General features: G+C 42.0%; 1 protein-coding gene across 2 annotated transcripts; it reads right to left on the bottom strand.

Moving 5' to 3' along the window:
* Window positions 1-6,078: 6,078 nt before the first annotated feature.
* LOC102783368 (olfactory receptor 6N2-like) lies at window positions 6,079-14,372 on the bottom strand. 2 transcript variants are annotated; one of them, XM_087853086.1, is made up of 2 exons: window positions 13,471-14,372; window positions 6,079-6,127 (listed from the first exon to the last, which is right to left on the bottom strand). In XM_087853086.1, the coding sequence occupies exons 1-2, from the start codon at window positions 14,370-14,372 to the stop codon at window positions 6,079-6,081; spliced, it is 951 nt and encodes a 316-aa protein (XP_087709212.1). The 2 variants fall into 2 exon arrangements, with proteins under 2 accessions (XP_087709212.1, XP_035770521.2); XM_035914628.2 differs by lacking the exon at window positions 6,079-6,127 and having other exon boundaries at window positions 13,446-14,372.
* Window positions 14,373-25,401: the final 11,029 nt, after the last annotated feature.

The raw sequence follows: 25,401 nt of genomic DNA, 5'->3' as shown, positions 1-25,401 counted from the left end.
TAACAGCCACAGAATTAAACAGGATTGTAGATTACTGGTAAATTATTTTTGACGGAGGCTATAATGGGAATATCAAACGCTAGGTTTAAAAAAAACAAACCTCCTATTTGGTATAACTTGTTCTGGCTGATCTCACATGGTGATGTAATCCTTTAAAAGTTGGACTCAAAAGTTATTTTTTTTCCCACATAATAATCAGATAACAGATCAAACTAATGGTTGTTTCTGTTCCTCTCCATCAGAAACATTAAACTGGTGCAGTTGGTTGGTTTTCATATGAAATGACCCATCTATCTATTCTACTGTAAAATGTGACAGATTTGAACTCTGATGAACCCAACTGCTACCTGTCATTCAGTTTATTAATAAAACCCACGTAGCCGGTCATTGGACTGAAAATTTATTGAACACTAAAATTACCATGCTTTACAATGCAGGAAGAGAAATATCAACGTAAAATATGCTGTACAGATTTTTACAGTCATTCACCAAAAGAACTTGAATGGCCTCACTGCTCAGAGCCCCACTCCTTTAAGGTATTATGTGTGTTCTGTCTTAAATCGTATATCCCTGAGTAATATTATGCTGTACGTCTCTGACTAAAGTTAAATGCCATTAAAAACCAGAGCTCCAAGATTTTCAGTACAAGAATAAAAAGAAAAAGGTCTATTTGTTCCGGGTGTTATCCAAGTATTTAAACCCACCAATTCATTCTCTAAATAATTCTGTTGGCTCAGGTTGGAATTAAGAGAGACAGATTAGAGCAGCTAGATGAATGCTTACTGGCTAGTGGGTAGTTTGCTTGGTACATTGGGCCCACAATACAGGTAAACTGTCCAAATATACATGTTTGGACAAACTGTATCAGTCCAGTATTTCTATGCTGTTTCCAACAACATAGAAATAATTCCCTGCAGAGTTAGATTGGGGAAAAAAATATCTTATGAGTTATAAAACATGTTTGTTCAACTGAGAAATCCCTGAAAGTTAGCGAAATTTAAAATAATAAAATAGTAATAATTTAGCCTAGAGAAATTTTAATTTGTGTCTGCACCTACAGACTTAAGACAGGAAGGTTCATACCCATGTTTTATCATCTGGTTTACTTCACTAAAGAAGCAAAAATGTGAGGGAAGGCGATAACTGGATAAAATGTCATCCTCTTTCTCCTCAGCTGAACCTACTGAACTGCAGTCAGAGCTCTAACACATGAAATGTGTAAAACATGTTCATTTTTTCCTGTTTTCAACACAATTACTTATTGTTAGCAGATTAAACATGCGACCCTACTACCTACAGACAGCTAACACCAAGCTGGCTAAAACACAGCAGCAATAAGCTAATGCTATATTAGCTAATGTTAGACTCAAGTGTCCTAAAAATCACATTTTCCCTCCAATAAACAACTTGATTACATTCTCACATTGTATGAGAGTTTATTCGCTAAGAGTCTGAATTTAACAAAGTTAGCTCCACTTCAAAGTGTCACTAACAAGGGCAGCACTAATTGACAGAGAAGTTCAGGATATCTTGAACAACACTGCAGTATCATTTTCAGACGGAAATGAGCTTCAGTGACTCATCGACTCATATTGGACTCAACCACAAAGTTTTGCGTTTTCCTCCATAGATGTCGATACATATTGCTACTGCTGAGCTAAACAGCGGACTGACAGCACACACTCACTACAGATAAATGGAAGCCACCTTAGTTGGGATTGTGTATTTGAACTGGGAGGGGTACGAAAACAGAAATTGGTTGAATGCAGTCTGCTATGTACTGACATCTAGTGTTGAGATTTTGCACACTGTAACTTTAATCTTGATTAATATTCACAATAAAAATATTAATCAAACATTTTGAAGTCTGTATGTGTTTCATAGTGTCTAACTGTCCTGGTACATTTAAACCTAACAATTACTACATGATGGAAACACGTCATGTTATCTCTTTTAATAAAGTTTGTGTATGTATACACAGGTCATGCTGATATTGAACAAAAAACACAAAGATCAGATGTTAGTTATGATTCAGAATTGATGACTGACCCTTTCTCACTGTCCCTCTTCCCTTCTGTTTTTCTTTTCCTTCATCTTTCTTTCTCCCTTTCCTATCCCTCAGTCATGTCTGTCCCGTCTGTAACAACCGAAAATGAAATAAAATAAACAATAACAACAAAGGTTGATCAAATGGACCAATACGGCAAGGCCATGATGATCCATTTGGCAAAGTAAATCCATTGGGTATCCTTCTTGGTCTTCAGACAATTCTGACAGCTAAAGAACTAAATGGGACAGGTAAAAAAGAAAAGAAAAAGAAAAGTGGTGACTGAAACAAGTATGACACATACGGACATCAGGAAATAAAGACACAATAGATATAACCTCGGTAAATGAAATTGGTGTACACCAGGCCAAAGCAATGGTTTTGACTGGAACAGTGTTAACCCCCTGGGTTTGATGTCATTAATCAAATAAAATTTAAAATAAGTAATTTATTAAATGTTTGAACAGAAATATTTAAATCTTTATTTAGTTCACTAATTCCAATTTTAAATAACTGACACATTTAATTATTTAATGGTGTATTTCATTCATTTATGTATTTAATTTTGTCACTCCTTGCCCCCTAATATTAATATTAGTTGTAAATAAGAAAACACACAAAGACAAAAAAGTACCCCAAATTGGATTACAGTCGTATTTCACCAATATCTTTTCCTTTGGAACCCAGTTTTTAAACACCTGAAACCTTTAAATCAGATATAATGTGTTGTGAGACACGTGAGCCACTGTCTGTGAATCACAGCATTCGGTAATGTCTATGACCCACACATTGGATTCCAACTCACTGTTCATCTAAGACCTGAAGTCAGGATAGCTGTTATAATTTATTGACAACTCCATTACATGTGTGTGTCACAGGTTGTCTCTAGAAACCCGACATAACCACAGTTAATGCCTTTTATGCATTCATCATTTGCTAGAAGGGATTGAAAACTGAATAACCTGGCGCAAATTTGTTCACGTTTGCTACCTCACAGTCCAATTTTGAGTGCGCATGCATTGGCACCATCTCCTTCCAGGTAACAAGGAAATTAAATCATTCACATGGGTTCCTGGCAGAGCTAACTCAAAAAAAAAATTACTCTAAATTTTGTGTTATGGATAGCTTTTTTTCTCTAAAGAGTGATACATGTGCCAGAAATGGCTGCCCCTGCTTCCTCCTCTGGATGCTTCTGAATTGAAGATTCACTTGTCCTCCTCCAAAAGGTCCAGGTGGTGGTACCAAATGAGAAGGAGGGGAAGAGGGACTGTAGGAGAGTCAATATCAATAAAAGCTGAGCAGGAGCTAAGAGCATGAACTATGAGAGGCTGAAAACAGAGCAGGAACTATGAACTAGGGGACTCAGAGCTAAGAGGGAAGTGGCAAATAACATGAACTGTGGCAAATAACATGAACTGTGAGGACACTATGAAGGCAGAGTGCGGGAACTTGATGGGGGAAACTGTGGCAGGTCATGGGCACTGTAACAAAAGGAGAGGAGAGTCAGGGGATTCAGAAGCACAGAGAATCGTTTGTCCAATTAATTAGCCATGATGCCTTACTTAGTTGCAGGTGGAGAGAAGTTGGAATTTTGGACTCCCCCAGACCTCTGTCTCACACCTTACCCTTCAGTAGTACAGGGAGGCAGACAGATTAAACTTTTACTGATATTTTTTTTTAAACAAAGACAGCTATACACAGTGTCACTGACCTGTGAGTGCAGCTCTTCAGTCTCCTTTGTTATTTGATCCCGTTTCCAGAGTAGACCATCAACTTGCATGATTATTTTGCACATTTTTGTCAGCACTCGGATTGGCCTTGGTATCAGAGGCTGCTATTAAATCCTCTTTGTCCTCGCGTTCTTGCTCCCCCCTAGATATTTTAGTTTGGGTAGAGGTGCTTGACAGCTGTGAAAGGGGCTCTCGGGTAGAACTCATTCCCATTATTTGAAGACTTTCTGGTGTGCTCTGTGGAGTAACAGGCATTTTCTGTTTTACTCTGCAGAGCACAAAAAACAGTTAATGCCCAGTGATAATGTTGCAAAACACATATTTAAGCTGCCACACAACACAATACCATACACCTCATGGTTGACAATGAGTCTTTTGACAGTGAGCCTGCTGACAATGAGCATAGTTCCGGAATTCTGAACATTCCGGAACCTTGGCGCATTCTTGAATTCCGAACATTCCGGAACTATGGCGCATTCCGGAATTCTGAACATTCCGGAACCTTGGCGCATTCCTGAATTCCGAACATTCCGGAACTATGGCGCATTCCGGAATTCCGCACATTCCGGAACCGTGGCGCATTCCAGAATTCCTAACATTCCGGAACTATGGCGCATTCCGGGATTTAATTTCCTCGTATCGAAGCTGGACAGTCGCATGCCAATTGACTCCAGGAAGTCAGTAATGTGTTGCCGGCAGGCCATGTTGTGCCGGGGGAGTCTGCCAGGCGACTTCTTTTTGATGATGGGGTCTCATTTTTTGCCGGGGAAGATGCGCTCTTGACCCTCTTTTCCAGGCGCAAAGCACAAGGCTCGCATGCGGAGTGAAGCAGAAAAAAAAGTGCAAGAGAGAGGGTGAGAGAAAGAAGAAAAAAACCACGGCTCCCAATAAGGAGCCGGCTCGCGTTGTTCACGTCAAACTTCCGGCTCTAAGAGCCGTTTCGTTCGTGACCAACACATCACTAATGAGACTGACGTGGTTCACGTGGTCAGAGAGATTCTTAGGGAAATTAAGAATATCATCCAGAAAGAGGAAGACAAAGTGGATGATGAAATATCTCAGAATTTCATTTTCCAGTCCTTGGAATACGGCAGGAGCATTGGTGAATCTGTGAATTTGTGAACGACATGGCGAGATACTCGTCTGATACCTCAGATACACAAAGTGGTCTCCTTTGCATATCCTGACTAGGTGGTGGTTACACATGTCCAGGTTAGAGAAAACAGTGGCCCCCTGCAATAACTCAAAAGCGGAGGACAACAGCATTAGTGGGTACTTGTTCTTCACCCTTCACCCGAGTGAACGTGGATGGCTGAATGATCTCTGCAGCTAGTGAGTCAGTGACGTAGCACTCCTTTGCCTTCCTATCAGATTTTGAAAGACTATATAGCCGACTGGTGGGCAATGGAGAGCCAGGGAAGAAATCTATAGGCACAGGTATCTTCAGGCAAAACATAAAGGCCAGGCTTATCTGTAAACTCTGAAGGCTCAATAGCAAAAACACTTTACAAGTGTTATGTATAGAGTTATTGTCCAGGTGCATTTGATACACACTGGCATATGAGAGGCCATTGTATGTATACTTTTCAGCAAAAGGGTTTTTAATACAATACTGCTGGCACAGTGATCTGGGTTTCCCCCCCCCTCCACATACATTTTACCAAGACCGTTGAATAGAACTTCCTTCATATAGAAAAAAGATTCTGTATGATCACAAGAAATGCCGCATTTCTGCTGTAGTCAATCTCTACAGTCCCTGAATTGCTGTTTCCCAATTCAGGGTCTGCAGCCTTAAAGTACGCAGCCTCAACGGTCCTCAAGGGCCGCGTACTCAAAGACCGCTAAGGCCGGAAGTGCGAGGCTTGTGAAATGGGACGGTCTAGCCTCCGTCACGCTGCCCAGGTTGCCTAGCAACCATGATAGCTGGAAACGTGTGGTTGACAGAAATGAAGGAGAACATATTTTGTTCATTTGTTCATTTGTTTCTACACGAGCTTTGTGTGATTTAATAAGTATCTGAGGCTGAGACCACAGGACTGTAAAACATGATTGTTGGGCTTCCTTTCTGCACTGAACAGTCATATAAGAGTAGCTAGTAAATAACAAATAGTTAATGCTGTTCATGAGACTAAAGTCAGTGTAAATATGAGATGGCCAATATTATAGTTATTATGTTAATCATTATAAATTATTACAGCAGTGAGTTTGAACTCTCAAATTAAATCACTTCTATTGTCACATCACATGTGCAGGTACACTGGTACAGCACATGTGAGTGAACTCTGTGTCAAACACTGAGCTTCAGTAAAGATTCAAGTTGCATTTATTTATATTTCCTATCACCTTAAATCTTCACTTAAAGACAAGTATCTGTGACAGTGTATATATAGATGTATTATATATAGGAGACAAATATTGTTCTTTTAATATGTTGGCATTACTAAATTTGGCTCAATGCTTATATATGTGTGGAAGAAGCAAATGTATGAGTTTTTCCTTTCCAGTCACCTTTCTCGCTCACTATGTATTAACAGACCTCTCTGTATTGAATCATATCTGTTATTAACCTCTGTCTCTCTTCCACAGCATGTCTTTTATCCTGTCTTCCTTCTCTCACCCCAACCGGTCGCAGCAGATGGCCGCCCCTCCCTTAGCCTGGTTCTGCCGGAGGTTTCTTCCTGTTAAAAGGGAGTTTTTCCTTCCCACTGTCGCCAAAGTGCTTGCTCATAGGGGGTCATATGGTTGTTGGGTTTTTTCTCTGTATCTATTAAGCGCCTTGAGGCGACTTTTGTTGTGATTTGGCGCTATATAAATAAAACTGAATTGAATTGAATTGATAACTGTTTCTGATAGAATGAAGAGTAGACTGATATATTAAATATTCCTTTATTGGGTGAGAAAATCAGACCATGTCATAACTGCTTTAAGTCATACAGAATAGACATCAGAGCCTTAAACAGGCTGACTTCTGCTAAATGGGTCAAACTGGGCAGAAAGTATACAAACACATAACATCCTTATAGAATATGATGTAACACTATAGATCAACTTACCTCAGAATATATAAAGCATATAAACAATTACAGCGATATGATGCAACAAACACAGCAGTACTACTAATCCAAAATACTCAAAGCTTCATAGAACTGAAACAAACAATTATTTTTAGCTCCATTCTGCTGCTGATACATACTTTAGGTTTCTGAACATTAAACCTGTTGCTGCCTTTCATAGTGTGTAACTTGAAGGCCCTGAGTACTTTCTCCCACACTGAAAACACTGGAATGATCAAATTATTTGAACATTACCTAATAAGACTGATTCAGGACAGACAATTAGTTATGTTAAACTTTCCTAGCAGTCCTTCACAAACAGGGAACCGTCTGTCTATTCTCTCCATCTGTCAGCTGCTGCTGGCTCTTCCTCCTCCTCTTCCTCACACACTGCTGAGTTTGTCCTGGTGGATCATCAGGGGTGCAAAGCCTCACAGATGATGTGCAGCAGTGGGTCCCTCAGTCTGTCCTCACTCTGGACACTTGCAGTCGTCACACATGGAAATCAAATGTGCGATAAGCTGCAGGATTCAAACACAAGTGTAACTTATAAATACATGTTCATACTTTTATTCCACAATCAGAGAGAAAGAAACAGATAGAGAGTGCAGGACTGATAGACAGGTGACAGTCTCAGGTGTATACACTGCTACAAACAGGAGGATTTAGTGTTTGTGTTATTATGAGTGCTAAACAAGAAGAGTTCCCAGATGGTACAGTGGACACATGTGTGACCGCTGTGATTAAAGCATCTTTCTTTCAGCTTAACGAGTGAACCGTCAGCTCGTTCAAACTCACGTTAAAGTCCGTTTGGCTCAACACCACCGAACAGAGGCAGCAATATAGCTTAGCTAACATTAACAGTGCAGTGAATCCCGCTTGTGCCGTGATATTCAGGACTGCAAACCGAGCAGCATCACTGACTTTCAGCCTGTTGTGTTTGTGGATATATGACTGACTTTAATTATCCACAAAATCATCACATTCTCTGTAAGATTAAGGTCGACTATCGAATGGCGTATAAAGTAAAGACTTTAAAACAAAGTAAACGCTGGAAGTACAAACATCGCTAATGTCACATAACTTTGCCGGCATGTGGCCAACAGTAATGTTTTAATGTTCCTCATTATTAAACATTTGCACATAAATAAGTGACATAATATTCAGAACTTACTTTTGAAAGTTTACTCTTTGGCCGCTCCGCTTCCACGTCATTGAAGTGTCTCCCAGTCCCAGGCTGTGTCCCATTTCAGGGTCTGCACGCTTGAAGTACGCGCAATACACGTACTACGTACAGTGCGTACTATAAGTACGAGAAGTGCGAAAGTGAGAGGCTTGTGAAATGGGACGGTATATGCTTTGTCGCGCTGTTCGGGTTGCCTAGCAACCATGATACTAACCGCAAGACACGTTACATACAGCTTTGTTTGACAGAAATGAAGGAGAAAATTGTTTTGTTGGTCAATCATTTTTGTCATGACATCACTTTGATTAGTTGAGTATCTGAGGCTGAGACCACAGGACTGTAAAACATGATTCAAGGGCTTCATTTCTGTACTGAACAGTCATTTAAGATTAGCTAGTAAATAATATATGGGCAGCACGGTGGCACGGTGGTTAGCACTGTTGCCGCACAGCAAGAAGGTCCTGAGTTCAATTCCAACATCAGGCCGGGGTCTTTTTGTGTGGAGTTTGCATGTTCTCCCCGTGTTTGCGTGGGTTCTCTCCGGGTACTCTGGCTTCCTCCCACCGTCCAAAGACATGCAGCTTGTGGGGATAGGTTAATTGGAAAATCCAAATTGCCATTAGGTGTGAATGTGAGTGCGAATGGTTGTCTGTCCCTGTGTGTTGGCCCTGCGACAGACTGGCGACCTGTCCAAGGTGTACCCTGCCTCTCGCCCTATGACAGCTGGGATAGGCTCCAGCGCCCCCCGCGACCCTGAAAAGGATAAGCGGAAGCGAATGGATGGATAGTAAATAATAATTAGTTAATGTTGTTCATGAGACTAAAGTCATCTCACTATGGTAATGTAAATATAATATGGCCAATATTATAGTATTGTCAGATTATTATGATATATATGTATATGTATATATATATATATATATATATATATATATATATATATATATATATATATATATATATATCACTGACTTTCAGCTTGTTGTGTTTGTGGATATATGACTGACTTTAATTATCCATAAAATCATCAGATTCTCTGTAAGATTAAGGTCGACTATATGTATATTTAGAAGTAGAGGCTTTAAAACCAAGTTAATGCTGAAAGTACAAACATTACTAGTGTCACATAACTTTGCCGACATGTGGCCAACAGCAATGTTTTAATGTTCTTCGTTATTAAACATTCGCACATGAATAAGTGACGTCATATTCAGTACTAACTTTTGACAGTTCACTTTTCGGCCGCTCCCTTCTGCCGTATTTTGCGGCAAAATTATCCACACCCACCGCCGCGCTATGAATTGTGGGATTTATGGGACCACGAAGCGTGCACCGAACGGGAAATCGACGGCGCATTTGGAGTATGCATTTGAAGTACACTTCGAATTGGGACAGCTGTCGTCGCGTGGCGGTGACGTAACCGCACTTAAAATGCGTACTTCAAGCGTGCAGACCCTGAAATGGGACACAGCACCAGTGCACTTGTTAGCATGTTTTGGTTGGTGCAACTGGTCCGTCTGGTTATTGTCTCCCCAGAAACATTTCCGTTGTCTTTTTTCCTATTTCCGTTGTGTTGTGTGTGCTTTTGCAGCGTTTTTCTTTTTGAAGCATTTTTCTTTTTGCAGCGTTTTTCTTTTTGCAGCATTGTTCTTTTTGCAAGTGATTTTCTTTTTGCAGCATTTTTCTTTTTGCAAGTGTTTTTTCTTTTTGCAGCATTGTTCTTTTTGCCGCGTTTTTCTTTTTGTAGCATTTTTCTTTTTGCAAGTGTTTTTCTTTTTGCAGCATTTTTCTTGTGTTTTCTGAAGTTGCAGTCCGTTTGGCCTCTCAGGGCCACCGTACAAAGTGGTCTCCTTTGCATATCCTGACTAGGTGGTGGTTACACAGGTCCAGGTTAGAGAAAACAGTGGCCCCGTGCAATAACTCAAAAGCGGAGGACAACAGCGTTAGTGGGTACTTGTTCTTCACCCGTCACCCGAGTGAAGGCTGAATGATCTCTGCAGCTAGTGAGTCAGTGATGTAGCACTCCTTTGCCTTCCTATCAGGTTTTGAAAGACTATATAGCCGACTGGTGGGCAATGGAGTGCCAGGGACGAAATCTATAGGCACAGGTACCTTCAGGCAAAACATAAAGGTCAGGCTTATCTGTAAACTCCGAAGGCTCAATAGCAAAAACACTTTACAATAAAGAAGTCAGGTCTTATAGAGTTATTGTCCAGGTGCATTTGGTAAACACTAGCATATGAGAGGTCATTGTATGTATACTTTTCAGCAAAAGGGTTTTTAATACAATACTGCTGGCACAGTGATCTGGGTTTTCTCCCCCTCCACATACATTTTGCCAAGACCGTTGAATAGAACTTCCTTCATATAGAAAAAAGATTCTGTATGATCATAAGAAATGCCGCATTTCAAAATCTTCTGGATTGTGCAAAAATTCTGATCCACTCGCAGGAATCCTGATTCCTGCGAGTAAAATACAGCAAAAAATAAGAAAAATCTAAGATTCAGTGGCACTAAGTCCTGTCATTCTTAAAACTATTTTCACCTGTTTAGCAGGATGGATGTTTGCCCAGTGCTGCAGCGGTCATGTCAGTGGGGCATCCGGTGGTTTCTCTGTGAATTTCACATTACCATGACGCAAATGTATTTGTCACTTTTTACGGAATCATACTCAAAGTAATGTCAGTAATTCCAAGTTTTAAACACTGCATGGTCATACTCTCTCCCCCACTCCATATTATCCATTGTTGATCTACACATGTCTGTTGCTGCCACGGACATTGCAGGCTCATACGTTATTGTCATGAGACACTCTCACAAACAAAATCCCTGTTTAGTAACGCAGTAACGCAAGTAACAGTAATCTAATTCCTTTTATTGCAAAAGTAATCCCTTACTTAACTTGTTACTTGAAAAAATTTATCAGATTACAGTAACGCGTTACCTTTAACATGTTACTGCCAATCTCTCGTTATCACTGTATTCACGTCTTTTTTCAGTTTTCATTTTTAGATTTAAGTTTTTGTTGTGTGCATGTATCCAAGCCTATACAACATTGGTATCACACATGAGGCTGGGGGCCCAGAATCGGTCTGGCAAAGACGCCATTCCGGCCCACTGGATGATTTTAGAAAATGTGAAAGGGGGCAAGGCATTCATATTACCCCAAAGTATTGAAGTAATAAATAAATGATTTTTCAATTTTTGGCATTTTACTGGCTTAATTAGTGCAGTGAAGAGAGACAGGAAAGCAGGGGAAGAGAGAGAGGGAGCCTATGGCTGCCTGTTCATCCCAGTGATCTAAACCGGCGCCCATAAATAAACAATTTAATGAGAAAAAAACTTCATGTTCTTTCACCTACTATTTAATTTAATCTAAAAAATGCCATTCCTTTTTGTTTTAGTTTTGTTTTGTTGTTGGTTTTTGGAAATAGCCTGGACAGAAACAGTAACTTCCACATCTACAGCCAGTTTAAGATTTTAAGCAAAATCTGGGACTCTCCACTGAAGTGAAGAAGTAAAATGTCTTCAAGGAACTTAAAGAAGTCCAGTTTTCCAAGCTCATTAGATTGGTTTTGTGGATGATCACAAAATAGCATTTTACAGTCAGGAAATCCCCCAAATCTTAATCCAGTTGAGATAGTCAATCCTTATAATGCAAGTGAACAAACAAAGAGCCACAAACTGTGATCACCTTGGAGCTCTGATAAGGCAGGAATGGATGGCCATCAACCATCATTTAGCCACAGAGAATTTCAGAAGTTATGAAGAAGAATCATCACTGTACACACTGCATAAATTTGATTTCTTTCCCAATTAAACTCTTTAATCTCATGAAATGCTTGTGATTGTTCTTCATTATGCTGAAGCAGAAATCAAGTGAACATCATGCTGTATAAGAAAAATTCAAAAGGAACAAATTAAATAAGTCAATCATAAGACATCACCAGAATAACAGCAGCAGAAACTGATTTTAATAGTTTTGCTGCCCCCCTAGAGGTAAAGTAGGAACCAATTTTCTTTTGTCCACTGTCCACTTTCTGCTGTGACATAACAAATTTCCCACGTGTGGGACTAATAAAGGTTATCTTAGGTTAGGATGTCTGTAGTGATTGACCAAAATTGGCGCAAATTTCACTAGTCTGTATACCTAGGTGCTTGATGTTATGCACCTGTGGCCATGTAAATGATTGGAACACCTGTATTCAATGTTTTTTATGGGTTAATATGTTAAAAGTATTCACTTAATGTGTGACTGAGGATGGACCTTACCGAGACGATTTCAAGAAATAAATGACAAACCTTTGTTAAGGTGCAGCAAATGGCAGCACAAACATGAGCACAAAGAAAAGTAATGGAAACACACAGGGAAGATAAGACTGTTTCAGTGAAGGCAAGCGCTATTATAATTTGCTGCATATGGAGTGGATGTTAGCGAGGAGGATAGTAGGAAGAGGGAGCCAATGTGGCCCAGTCTTTTCAGGCTGTGATGAATACTGCCACGACCCTATTTCCATGGCTTGGAATCCTGATTTAGGTGTGATATATGAAAGCACATGACATACCAGAGGATATAAGGAATGTTAATTTCACTGGTGATATTTCTCTGGTTACCTATCAATGATAAATCATGCATTTAAGCAAGGCAAAGTTTTATTAATATTACATGAGTTGTAATAAGTTGTAACACCTGTAAACTTTAACTTTATGTCAGTCCAAAATACCACTAAGTTGGACACCAAATCTACTCATAGCAATATTTAAAAATGATGGCTACAAAGACAGTTCTCTGTCTTATACACACAGTTTTGTGCACAAATGACACGTAACTCTATAGACTAATGTTATATATATTTGATTTCTGACTGAATAAAATATGTCTTGTAATAATTTCCTATGTTCAGCATTAGCACATTGCATTTGTAGCAGATACTATTTAGTAAAGATATGTCTCTAATCAAGTTTTTAATTCCTCTTCCAGCCCTGCACCAGCTGCTGCAGCAGTAGAACTTGTGGTGGCAAACATTATGTTCACATTATGTTTAATCAGAATCAGAACACATTAATAACCCTAAGGAAATGATGTAAAACGAGGCTTGTAAGAATAGGCAGTATTCCTTAAGAAAAATGAAAAAAATAAAATAAGTGTCAGCAACAACTGAATCCCAAACAACAACAATAACAAGATAGTTTTAGCTGTGATTAGGATGGTCTGTGAGTGCTTGAGTAGTCGAGTATGAATGGCTATATTTACCTGGAATAGGCCTTTAGAGTCACTGCTGCTACTTGCATGCATTAGAGCAGGAGAGAAAAGAAAAATACATAATTGATACTGATGTTACTGTCTAATTAGTCATAATCATGAGTACAATTGATTTCAACTGTATCAGTTTGTAAGTTAAAAAATGAGTATTGACAGTATTGATACATTAGTTTTTTTTGACAGCGCAGAACAACCTTTTGAGGTGTTTAGAAATCTCCTTCATTTTTAGTCCATATATAATTGGATTGAAAAGGGGAGGATACATTACGATTTGCAAAGTCAATATGGAATGTACAATCTTTGGAAAATTAGACTCCAGACCAGATACAATGACATCAAATGCACACAAACACAAATAGCCGATCAAAACTATCAAGTGGGGCAAACAGGTCTGTGCAGCTTTTCTCCTGACTTCTTTACAGCTTTGATAGGATATCACAAGTATCCTGGTGTAAGTGAAGAATATGAAAACCGCAGGGAGAATTGCAACATTAGATAGTACAACCATATCATATACAGTTTGTGCTTTTGAATGCACACACAGAAGCTTGTAAATTGTATTGTTGCAAAAAATTCCAGTGAAAGTAAAGTTACAGATTTTTTTATTGGCCATTAATACAGCTACCACTGCAAGCTGAGAAGAGGGCACAATCCAAGCTAAGGTTAAAAAAATGCTGATAGTATTTTTTGTCATGATCATTGGATATTGCAGAGGTTTGCATATAGACACATATCTGTCATAGGCCATGGCAAACAAGAGTAAAAATTCTGAACCACCCAAAGAGTAAAACATAAAAAACTGAAAGAGACAGACGGAATAAGATATGATCTGTCTTTTAGATAAAAAGTCAGTCAAAAGCTTTGGGTAAATAACAGTGCTTAACATAACAGAGTTCAATAGCAAAGCTGCAATAAAAATGTACATAGGCTCATGGAGACTTTTCTCAACCACAATGAGGAATACAATAATGAAATTACAGCAGAGTATCAGAATGTATAAAGTAAACATGATCATAAAATAAAAATATCTGTATTTGTTCACTTGGAAAAACCCATCAAGAGTTATGTATGACACATTTAATGCCAGCTCCATTAAAATGATGAACCAAAATTTTAATAACTAAAAAGAGATATGACAGCAATTGAGAGAAAACAGAAAGTGAACACCTACCTTATCCTGATCGGCATATGAGTGGACTTAAGAAAGTGAATGTTTTGACTTCTACTTGGACTCTGTTCATAAACCTGCTTCACCCTCTATGGACTTCATCCCTAACTCTCCAGTACAGTCCTGTGTTGAACTGTTTTCTCAGTACTACCCCCACTGTTTATTGACTATTGAAACATTTAAGAAATTTCTTGTTTCTTGTTTCCTGATTACAACCAGTTTATTGTGACTATTTGTAAAATTGTATTTATTTTGTAAGAATATTTCGATTAATCTAAAAAAATACTTTATGTCCTTTGTGGTATTATAGTAAAAATGCATACATGTCCTCACTGTAAAAAAAAATCTTATCACAAGACTGCAAGTAGTGTGAAAAACTAAGTACACACTGGTTGCTTCTATAGGAATTAAGAGGGTAGGTATAGTCAAAGGAGCTTGCAAAGAAAAGCGTCTGGACTTCTTTAAGTTACTTGAAGACGTTTCACCTCTCATCCGACAAGCTTCTTCAGTTCTAAGGTCAAATGGTGGAGAGTCCCAGATATATCCTAGTGGGAGTATCCCCCCACAGAGGGACAAAAGGACCCCCTGATGATCCTCTAATCGCCTGAGCCAAGGTGTGAAACTGGGTGTGGGTCCCAATCAGCCAGAGTTTCGGGTGAGCTCATTGTGAAACCTGGCCCCACCTTATCATGCAAATTCCTGAGGTCAGATGGCCCAGGATGTGAGTGGGCGTTAAGGCGTCTGGGGAAGGGGGGGGAGATTTCAAAACTGGATTATAGATGGCAGACAGTTGGTGTCGTAAACCACCGCCTCTGTTCAAAGATGGTCGCTCACAGTGGACATAGATGGCTTCTTTCACTCCTCTTTCAAACCATCTGTCCTCTCTGTCCAAAATGTGAACATTGGCATCCTCGAAAGAGTGTCCTTTATCCTTAAGATGCAGATGGACTGCTGAGTCTTGTCCTGTGGAGGTGGCTCTTCTGTGTTGTGCCATGCGCTTGTGAAGTGGCTGTTTGGTCTCTCCAATGTAGAAGTCTGGGCATTCCTCGCTGCACTGTACAGCATACACCACATTGTTAAGTCTGTGTTTTGGAGTTTTGTCTTTCGGGTGAACCAGTTTTTGTCTGAGCGTGTTGCTGGGTCTGAAATGCACCGGGATGTCATGCTTGGAGAAAACCCTCCTGAGTTTTTCTGATACACCGGCTACATAGGGGATGACAATGTTGTTGCGTCTGTCCTTCTTATCCTCCCTCGCTGGTGTCTGATCTTCTTTTCTGTGCCTCTTTGCTGACTTTATAAACGCCCAATTAGGATAGCCGCACGTTTTGAGTGCTTCCTTTACATGTGTGTGTTCCTTCTTTTTTCCTTCAGGCTTAGAGGGAACATGTTCTGCCCGGTGGTGTAGGGTCCTAATTACTCCAAGTTTGTGTTCCAGAGGGTGATGGGAGTCAAAGAGCAGGTACTGGTCCGTGTGTGTGGGCTTCCGGTAAACTTCAATGTTGAGGTTGCCATTCTCTTCAATGTGCACGGCGCAGTTCAGAAAAGGCAAACAGTTATCCTTTGTGTCTTCCCTGGTGAACTTGATGTTTTTATCCACAGCGTTAATGTGCGCAGTGAAGGATTCCACTTCTTGTGCCTTGATTTTGACCCAGGTGTCGTCTACATATCTGTACCAGTGGCTGGGCACTCTTCCTTTGAAAGTGCCAAGAGCCTTCCTTTCCACTTCCTCCAAGTTTCAAGTTCAAATTTTATTCGCCACATGCAGTGGTAGGTTGCCCTGCAGTGGAATGAACCCGCCCCCCGACCTTACACACACACAACACAGACATCACATGGGGATACAAGTCAGAGAACGGTTGATACGGAAAAACCACTGAAATGGACACTACAATGGGAAAAAGTACAAGAGGAAAAAAAGAGACCTTTACTCATGCTGGGCTACAGGAGGACAGCATGAGAACAGGAAACAAAAAAACTCCTCTGCACAGAAAAGCACATAAATGTCCACAGTACAACATTATAGAGCACGTGACCAGCAACAGGGTTAGGTAGGGGATAAGGAGTAATCCCAGGTAACACAGCAGACATCCTGCCACTGCGCCGACTCGCCAGCACGGGCCCAGACCCGCCTCGTGTTCCCAGGAGGTAACAAGCATCGAAGGCGTTGGAAAGGGAAGGGGAGATGAGTGAGTGCTTATCAGTGTAAGTATGTGTGTGTGCGTGTCCATAGTTCAGCTGAGACAGTGTCCTTCGCCCTATCAGGCTAAGTAAACAGTCCTCCAGCCAATCCAGGTGGCCTTGCATGGGATGGGGAGAATAGTCATCACACAGTCGTTATCAGGGAGTGTTTGTCCGGCTTCAGCCTTGGGCCTGCAGCTGGCGCCGTGGTGGTGTCTGCATTTTGATCCCGAATTTGTTGATTTTGTTGATTTTCTTTCCATACGAGCAGCTCACAAGAATTTTCAAAGCTGATCTTTAACACTCTGATGCTGGTCTCTCGATCTCCCGTTGGAGAGCCGCGAGCCTCCCCATGATGGTATCAAACTTCTGATCCGTGGTGTTGTCATTCTTTTGATTCTGAGACCTCACAACTGCAGTGATCCGTTCTGTGATGTGATCCAACTTTTGCTCAAGGTTGTCATTTTGAGCAGGGCCCTCTCTGATGTATCCCACCATATGCTCAATGGTGTTGTTTTGAGCCTTCACAGCAGCTGTAAGCGTCTCCAAGGTGTTAACCATGCTGCGTTCGTTGTGAGAGGTCGCGACTCGTCCCGTCGCTTCGATTTCAGCGGGCAGCCTTGGGGGGGTTTGAACAGCCGGTTCCGCTCTCTCAATTCTCCGATAAGTCAGGGCCATGCCAGCTCCGATCAGCAAGAACCCTGTTATCATAATTCCGAGTAGGTAGATATCTTCAGCGTCCTCGATCGACAGTCCCGCCAGGCACATTACTCTCCAGTTCTGCCACCCGTCCATCGTGTATCCGGCAGGGAAAGTCCCTCCAGGGCACTCGGGCTCTCCCGAGCCCAGACTTCACGTTGAGAAGAGGGTGTCAATAGCATTCAGAGACCAGTTGATCAAATCCATAATTCTCTTTTAGGTTTTAGAGAACGATAGTGAGAGACTGTTCCAGGGAAAAGTAATGCACATGAGACAGACAAGGACACAGAGGCTAAGCAGGGAAGATAAGGGTAAGGAGGAGAGGAGAAAAGTGCGACCGCCTTCGCTGAGAGCCAAACGAGAAAAGCCATGTAAAGGTTGGCTACAATAGGTGACACGGGGGAGCCCATGGCACAGCCATGTTTTTGTCTGTAGAAGCCTTCGTTGTATTTGAAATATGTAGTGGTGAGGCAGAGGTCTAACAGTGTGCAAATCTGATCGGGTGTGAAGTTGGTCCTGTCTTCCAAGGAGCTGTCTTCTTGTAGTCGTTTTCTGACAGTCTCCACTGCCTCCGTGGTGGGTATGCAAGTGAAGGGAGAGACTACATCAAAGGACACCATGGTTTCATCTGGATCCAGGGTAAGTTTCTGGACCTTGTCAGTGAAGTCGGTGGAGTTCTTAATGTGGTGTGGGGTGTTCCCCACGAGAGGAGCAAGGATGGTAGCAAGGTGTTTTGCAATGTTATAAGTGGCTGAGTTTATGCTACTGACTATAGGTCTGAGTGGGACAGCTTCCTTGTGGATTTTAGGAAGTCCATAAATGCAGGGTATGGCATCCCCTGGGTAAAGGTGGTGATATGTAAGGCGGTCAATGATTTTGTCCTTTTCAAAGTCTTGAAGGCAAGCTATAACTTTCTTTTTGTAGCTGCTTGTGGGGTCTCGCTTTAAGGCTTCTTGGTATTGTTGTTACTGAGGAGAGTAGTGATCTTTGTATGGTAATCTATAGTGTTTAGGACCACGGTGCATCTTCCCTTATCAGCTGGTAAAACAGTGATGTTGTGGTCTTTGCTCAGGGAAGCGACGGCCTTCTTTTCCTGTATTGTGAGGTTGGACGGAGGGACTTTGGCACTGGAGAGGGTGGCTGAGACTTTCATCCTGATTTGCTCTGCTTCTGTCTGGGATAATTTATTAATCCGTATGGCGGATTCTGTGGCTGTGATGAGGTCCACTATGGGCAACTGTTGTGGCGAAATGGCAAAATTGAGTCCTTTGGCTAATACTCTCTTTTCAGGTTCAGTGAGATTCCGGTCTTAAAAGTCCTTAACCCATTTCTCCTGACTGTCTTCAGGTGTGTTTTCTTCTCTGGGTTGTGTAGGTTCAGAATGAGGAGTGTGTGTTTTTGAAAGCAAGGTGTGAAATTTCCTGCATTGTCTTTCTTTTCCTTTAGAGTGTTGGGCCCGCTGAGCCTTGTCCACAAACTTGTAAACCTCTTCTAAGATTGGAGAGGGTTTCCAGTTCCTGCAGAGTCTGACTGATCTTGATCTGGAGGGCATCTATAGTGAAATGGACCTGTCTTATCCTTTCACTTAAAAGGTGATTTTGAGCTCTCTATAGAATAGGTATAGTAACAAGGTGCTAATATTTAAATGCACCTCATTAATTGATCAATGAGCAAGTGTGAACATATAGGTTTAAATATAGGTTCTTTGTAAAAATTATTATATTAATAAAAAAAGGTTATTAGAAAAAAAATACCCAAGCAAATATAAGCAAAAACCTGCTGAATGTAATGACAGTACAATTACAAAAAGACTGAACAGGTATGGCTTATTTGGACGAGCTCCCAGGAGAAAGGTTTGTGAGGTTGCATCTAAACAAACCACAAGAATTCTGAAACAATGTCCTTTGTACAGATGAGACTAAAGGGGGGATGCTTACCCAAAATATATAGAGTGTTACAAAAACCATCTATCTATCCATCCATTTTCTTCCACTTATCTGGGGTGGCGACTCCATCCTTTCTCAGCTGTGGACAATGGGCTTAAACTTGGAGGTGCTGATTCCCTTTCCTGACGCTTCACACTTGGCTGCTAAATACTCCAGTGTGAGCTGGAGGCCACCACCTGATGAAGCCAACAGAACCTCATCATCTGCAAAGTGCAGAGACAAGATTCTGAGACCACCCAAGTGGAAGCCTTCCGCCGCTTGGTTAGAAATTCTGTCCATAAAAATTATGAACAGAATCGTGACAATAAAAAACCCCGGTGGAATCTAACATCCACCAGCAACAAGTTCGACTTGCAATGGCTGTATAAAGACTGAATGGCTCGTAGCAACGGGCCAGACAGGCCATACTCCCGAAGTCCCTCCCACAAAATACTCTGAAGAACATGGCCAAATGCCTCATTCAAGTCCACAAAACTCATGTAGACTGGTTGGGCAAACTTCCACACATCCTCAAATATCCTCAAGAGGGCAAAGAGCTGGTCCAGTGTTCCACAACCATGATGAAAACAACATTGTTCCTCCTGTATTCGAGGTTCAACTAACACACTCTCCTGTGCAGCACCCTGGCATAGACATTCCAGGGAGGCTGAGGAGTGTGATCCCCCTGTAGTTTGAGGACACCCTCTGGTCCCATCTGGATGGGATCCGCTATCCCAGCCTGCCATTCCAGACGTACCACCCCAGATCTCCATGCAGCACTTTAGAAGAGTACCAACCAGGACAGTCCCCCAACATCCAGAGCCTTCAGGAACTCAGGGTGAACCTCATTCACCCCAGGGGCTCTGCTACTAAGGAGTGGTTTTAATTCCTCAGTGACCTCACCTCCAGTGATGGATGAGTCGTCAACTTTGACAAAGTCAAACCCCTCTCCAGGAAACTGGTTCTGAATCCCAAGCAGTATGTTGAGGTGAGGCTGACTATATCTAGATGTTACTTATCAACCTTATGCACCAGCTCAGGGTCCTTCCCCACCAGCGAGGTGACATTTCATGTCCTAGTCTCCAGCCTTGGTAGCTGGGTATCAGTCCGCCAGGGTCTCCACCTGCCCAGCAGATACTACATTGGACCCCTTCCTGCGGGTGTAGGACCTCCAGAAGGGTGGGCCCATGCCCCTTCTTTGGGAACCCTCCCTCCCCAGGACTGGCTCCTGGACGGGGCAAACAAATGCCTGCAAACTTCAATGAACTGAAGCAACACTGTTAAAAACAGTGAGCCAAAATTCCTCCACAATGATGTGAAAGACTTAAAGAATGACGATAGTCATACAGAAATTGATTAATCCCTATCCTCTCTGTTCAATTAATTAATAGCATTGTGCTAGGCATACAAAATCTGCTGTATCATTCATTTTATTAAATATTCAGTTAGAGCTGACATGTTTCTTTACACTGCCACTGACATCCTTCTTGGTTAAGTCTGTTTTTTGAATTATGTGACAGTTATCTCAAAAAGTTGACTCTGTTCATCTGGACAGAACGTCTCAGTGGGAGCAACATTTTGTCACTCATCCAAGTGACTTCTTGGATGAAATGTTTGTCCCACTGAAAACACTACGTCCAGATGAACAGAATCAACTTTTTGGGATTACCTGGATGATTGAGCATGCATCAATATATGTAACAGTTTGTGTTGTGGGTTTTTTTGTATCGTTTGAGCCAGTGTGCCAATTGAAGGACCCTTTGGCTTCATATGTCCCAAAATGATGATTGATTGATTTATTTGTTTTATTGTTTCATGATCTAAAATACCATTACTGTGAAAACCAATTTTTATTTTTAGAAATATATAACATTTAGACCAATAATGTATGTGAAACAGTACTCTGTGAATTTAAACATTTAAACATTCATTATCTAAAATCTTTTTCTCCATACATATTAGTTACTTACATCAGGAACACTGAGCACAAAAAAAACAAGGGAATAAACACCAGACAAGACAAACCCTGGGAGAGGAAATTAACATTTGTCATTGTATTGTTTCCCTAAAGAGTTGTCTTATGGTTCTTGAGAGTTGCCTGGATGTGCATGTGTGAGTGTGAGAGAAAACATTATAAGAGAAACATTAATATGAAATTAATATTAAATTTAGACGTATTTTTGTACAGCGTTAGTAAAATATCCCCCTTTCATCCATTTTTAATCACAGTGAAAGGAGAAAGCCATCAATATTTGTTACCAGATTGCATGAGTTAAACAAAACCTCTGGGATAGCCAGGTCTATACAGCTTTAAAAAAAATCTCTAAAATTTCAATATCAGAATAAAACAACATAAAAATCATACATAAAGAGTAGTATTCCACCAGTGACTGATGACAAACAATGATGTCAGGAATGTCACACTCAGAAATGCAAGTTTGTAAACTGCATCAGCACATAAATATTTCCCTTTTAAAGGAAAGTCAAAAAGTTGTTTCTTTTTGTAGCACACAGATAAACTGCTACTACAACACGGTGAGCAGAAGCAAAGTCTTCTCACAGCCCCGTTCTCTGCGACCTGCTGGAGTTGGCCGTCCGACTGGGGTCTGGAGTGTGGGGCCTCCCTGCTGCTGCGGAGTTGGGGCAGTCTGCTTCTCCTCACCGCAGGGAAAAGGGTAACACCACCTGGGTCTGGGTGCATTTTCCCCCCTCCAGGGGCAAGGGTACCTAGACCCGGTTCTTAGAGTACGCTTGGGGATTGTGATTGTGTGTACAGCGTCTCTCTATGTCTGTCTCCACGTTGGTTGAGTGTTAAGTAATTGCATATGAGAGCATGAGGGTGGGAATGGATGTTTGTATCTGTGCGTGCCTGTATGTCTGTGTCTATATGTCAGGTTGGGTATCAGACGCCACCTCTCTGGGGACATCTCAGGCCCTCTAAGGTATGGAGGCCTTTCTCCCCCCACCACTTCCCCTGCCGGTGGCAGACACCCTCAAACATTGGTGCGTTGGTGGTTCTTTGTGTCCGGGAATGGGCGTCCAGGTACACATCGGCTCACTCCTTGGTGGCTGCTTATCGGGGCCTGGAGCCTGGGGCTCGCTCGGGCCACTTCGGGGGTGGGGTGCCCTCGGCCTCTCGGCCTGGGGCTCGGTCACTCTGGCAAAGCTGGCTGCCGGAGGAGCGCACGGGCACGTCACTGCAACCCCCCCCCCCCCCGGCTTCTGCTCCGCGGCTGCTGAGTGACCCCTCATCTGGGGCTCTCCTCAGCTCTTTCTAGGATAGTGGCGCGGCTGCCCTTCTGTTGGTCTTCCTTGGTCTCTTGTGTTCTGAGGGCCTCTGGATCTCTGGAGTTCTGATCTCCTCCATACCTGCTTCATGCCCTGGTGGACGGGGCTGTGGCTCCCTACACCCTCTAGCAGATCATTACATGAAGGAACCTTTTAAAAACAAACGCATCCATGCTCACAGGTGTACACACAGATGCTCACACACACAAACTACACCCTTTTTGGCTCCTACCTCAAAGCACACTGTGCGCTGTCGATCTTACGTGCTGCACAATAATGTTTAATATTTACTGTTACATTCCCATAGATCATCATGATGTTGTTTATTGTATTGCTCTCGTTTTCTTCTGCGTGTTTTCTTTTTTCTTTCTCAACAGGTGATTGATATCTGTATTTTTTTTGTCTGCTTATTTAGTTGGTTTTTGTTTTTTTGCCCTTTATCCCCGTCCCTCTTCTCCGCTATTTTCCCCCCTCTTCCTTTCTCCCTTTTCCTCATTCAAGTCAGTCCCGTATCTAGCAAGTGAAAATAAAAAATAAATAAAATAAACAATAAAAGGTGAATCAAATAGACCATTACGGCAAGGATGGGATGGTCTATTTGGTAAAGTAAATCCGTTGGGCATCTTTCTTCGCCTTTAGACAATAATTCTGATGGCAAAAGAACCAAACGGGACAGGCAAAAAAAATAAATAAAAAAGATGAGTGGCTGACTGAATGGGTGAAAGCACTGGAGCCTGAGCAGAGGGCGACTAAAATTGAGCTGACGGTGGCTGCTGGGCAGCTGACCTAGCCGGCTGTTCAGACAAAATCCCAGACTCCTGCTGGGACTGTGAATGCTGGCAGCGCATCTGCCGCTTCCCTGTTGAAATGGGATCAGGGCTGGCAAAAGGTGATGTGGAGAAACTCTGGTGTGGCTGCTCCTGCTGTGGTGTGGAAATGACAACTGCTCCAGTCCGTACCACAGGAGAGAATGGAAGTGTGGTTGGGTGATGATGGCGAGGGTTGCATTTCTTCTTTAAGGTCGGATCGAGTGATTTGGCGATCAACCTTGACAAAAAAATGCTGCTGACGCCGAGAACACCAAGTAGCGAGGGCCTCCAGGAGGACAGTTGAATTTTCCTTCCCTGGCTCGCCCATGCTAAACAGTTCAAAACTGAGCCTCGCTCTCAGATGTATTATTATTTGTTTTAGTCCTTTGATATTTAGGAAACTGACAGTGGAAGCAGTGGACGACAAAAAAATTATCAAAAAACACTACCTCCAGCTGCCAGTAGGGGTTCGCAGCGTGGATTACCCTCCAACAGTAATCCCATAGGTGTACGAGATACTCCCCCTCAGAGGCGAAACGTGAGTCTGCTGGATCCATACTGGTCGCGTTGTTCTGTCAGGACTCTGTGTGCGGGCAGGCGGAGATGAGGATCCAACTGCAGGACTCAAAGACAGAATGCAACTCAAAACCACAGCTTTATTGCTGGCATGAAAACAAAACATGAAGTGAACACGGAATGCAGAGACCAAAAACACACAGGCATAATTTGAGGGTATGACGCGACACTGAGCACAGGAAAACACAGGGCTAATATACACAGGGTGGTAATCAGGGAATGGGCAACAGGAGGGAGACACAGCTGGGAGAAATTGGACTAACGAGACAGGGGAGCAGTAGAACTGAACACACTCACATGAGACACAGACCTTCACAATAAAACAGGAAACAAGAAACCACTAAACAAAGACGCAGACAGAATATAACACATGGAACTTGAACTATGCAAAACGTGAGACACAACCAAAGTGCAAATCCTAAAACATGAATAAACAGAAACCTAAAATTCTCATAATGGTCAACAATGTAAAAGAATCAAAATACAATACAAAATACAAAATTAAACCAAGACACGAGAAACCCAAAATACTGGGTCAAACTGACCCAGAACCGTGACAGAAATGTCTAGACTATAGAGAAGTCAGGCCGTTGAACTTGAATCGCAAAGGAAATGACCGCACTTCGAACATCAGTTTTGACACATAAGATGCAATGACAAAACAACCTCCTGAGGTGTTGAGAGATTTCTTTCATTTTCAGTCCATATCCAATTGGTGTCACAATGTTTGAAACGGACTCACGCGCAGATCAGGTATCCTTGGCAAAAGAGAAAGTGCGTTTATTTACAGTGAGACAACAGGTGAGAATATATATGGCAGGGGAAAGGGTCCGGGGCTCCAGGGTCCAGGGGGAGACAGGGATTAATCCAATACACACTCTCAGTGGGTTCCAAGCACACACTCGCTCGGTTCAGGTTCAGGGGAACTGACGCTGACGGCTCAACGATCCAGCGAAGGATGACACAGGTCCGCCGTCATAAATAGTGCTCCAAATCAGCTGGGATCGGCTGCAGGTGTGACGGTGAGCACAGGTGCGTGGGCCAGGGGCGGGAGCCCGTAATGAGCCCGTAAGAGTCAGCCGGCGAGGCAGCTGGCGAGGCACGGGGACCATGACAATTGGATTAAAGAGGGGATGATACAAAATCACTTGTAAATCCATTATGAAACGTGCAGTTTGGAATAAATAAATTTCCACTCAAGCTATAATTCTATCATATGAACACAAACATGTGAAGCTGGTCAAAACGAGCAGGTGAGGTAAACAGGTCTGTGCACCTTTTTTCCTGACCTCCCTGCATCTCCGATAGCATATTATAAATATTTTTGTGTATGTAAACAGTATGTAAACAGTATACAAAGAGGAAGTACTGTCGTTATGAGAGGTTAAAAGGGGTGCTGGGACGCCTTAAGAGCTCAGAGCTCACATGACTATTAGTCATCTGTTTGCTCTCCCATGTGCATGGTAATAAAGGTGTTGG

The sequence above is a fragment of the Neolamprologus brichardi genome, chromosome 16 (genome assembly GCF_056152115.1).
Source record: "Neolamprologus brichardi isolate AB-2024 chromosome 16, ASM5615211v1, whole genome shotgun sequence".
In the NCBI taxonomy this organism is placed as follows: domain Eukaryota; kingdom Metazoa; phylum Chordata; class Actinopteri; order Cichliformes; family Cichlidae; genus Neolamprologus; species Neolamprologus brichardi.
The sequence above is the reverse complement of the archived record's forward strand: the minus strand, read 5'-3'. Positions and strand labels throughout refer to the sequence as shown.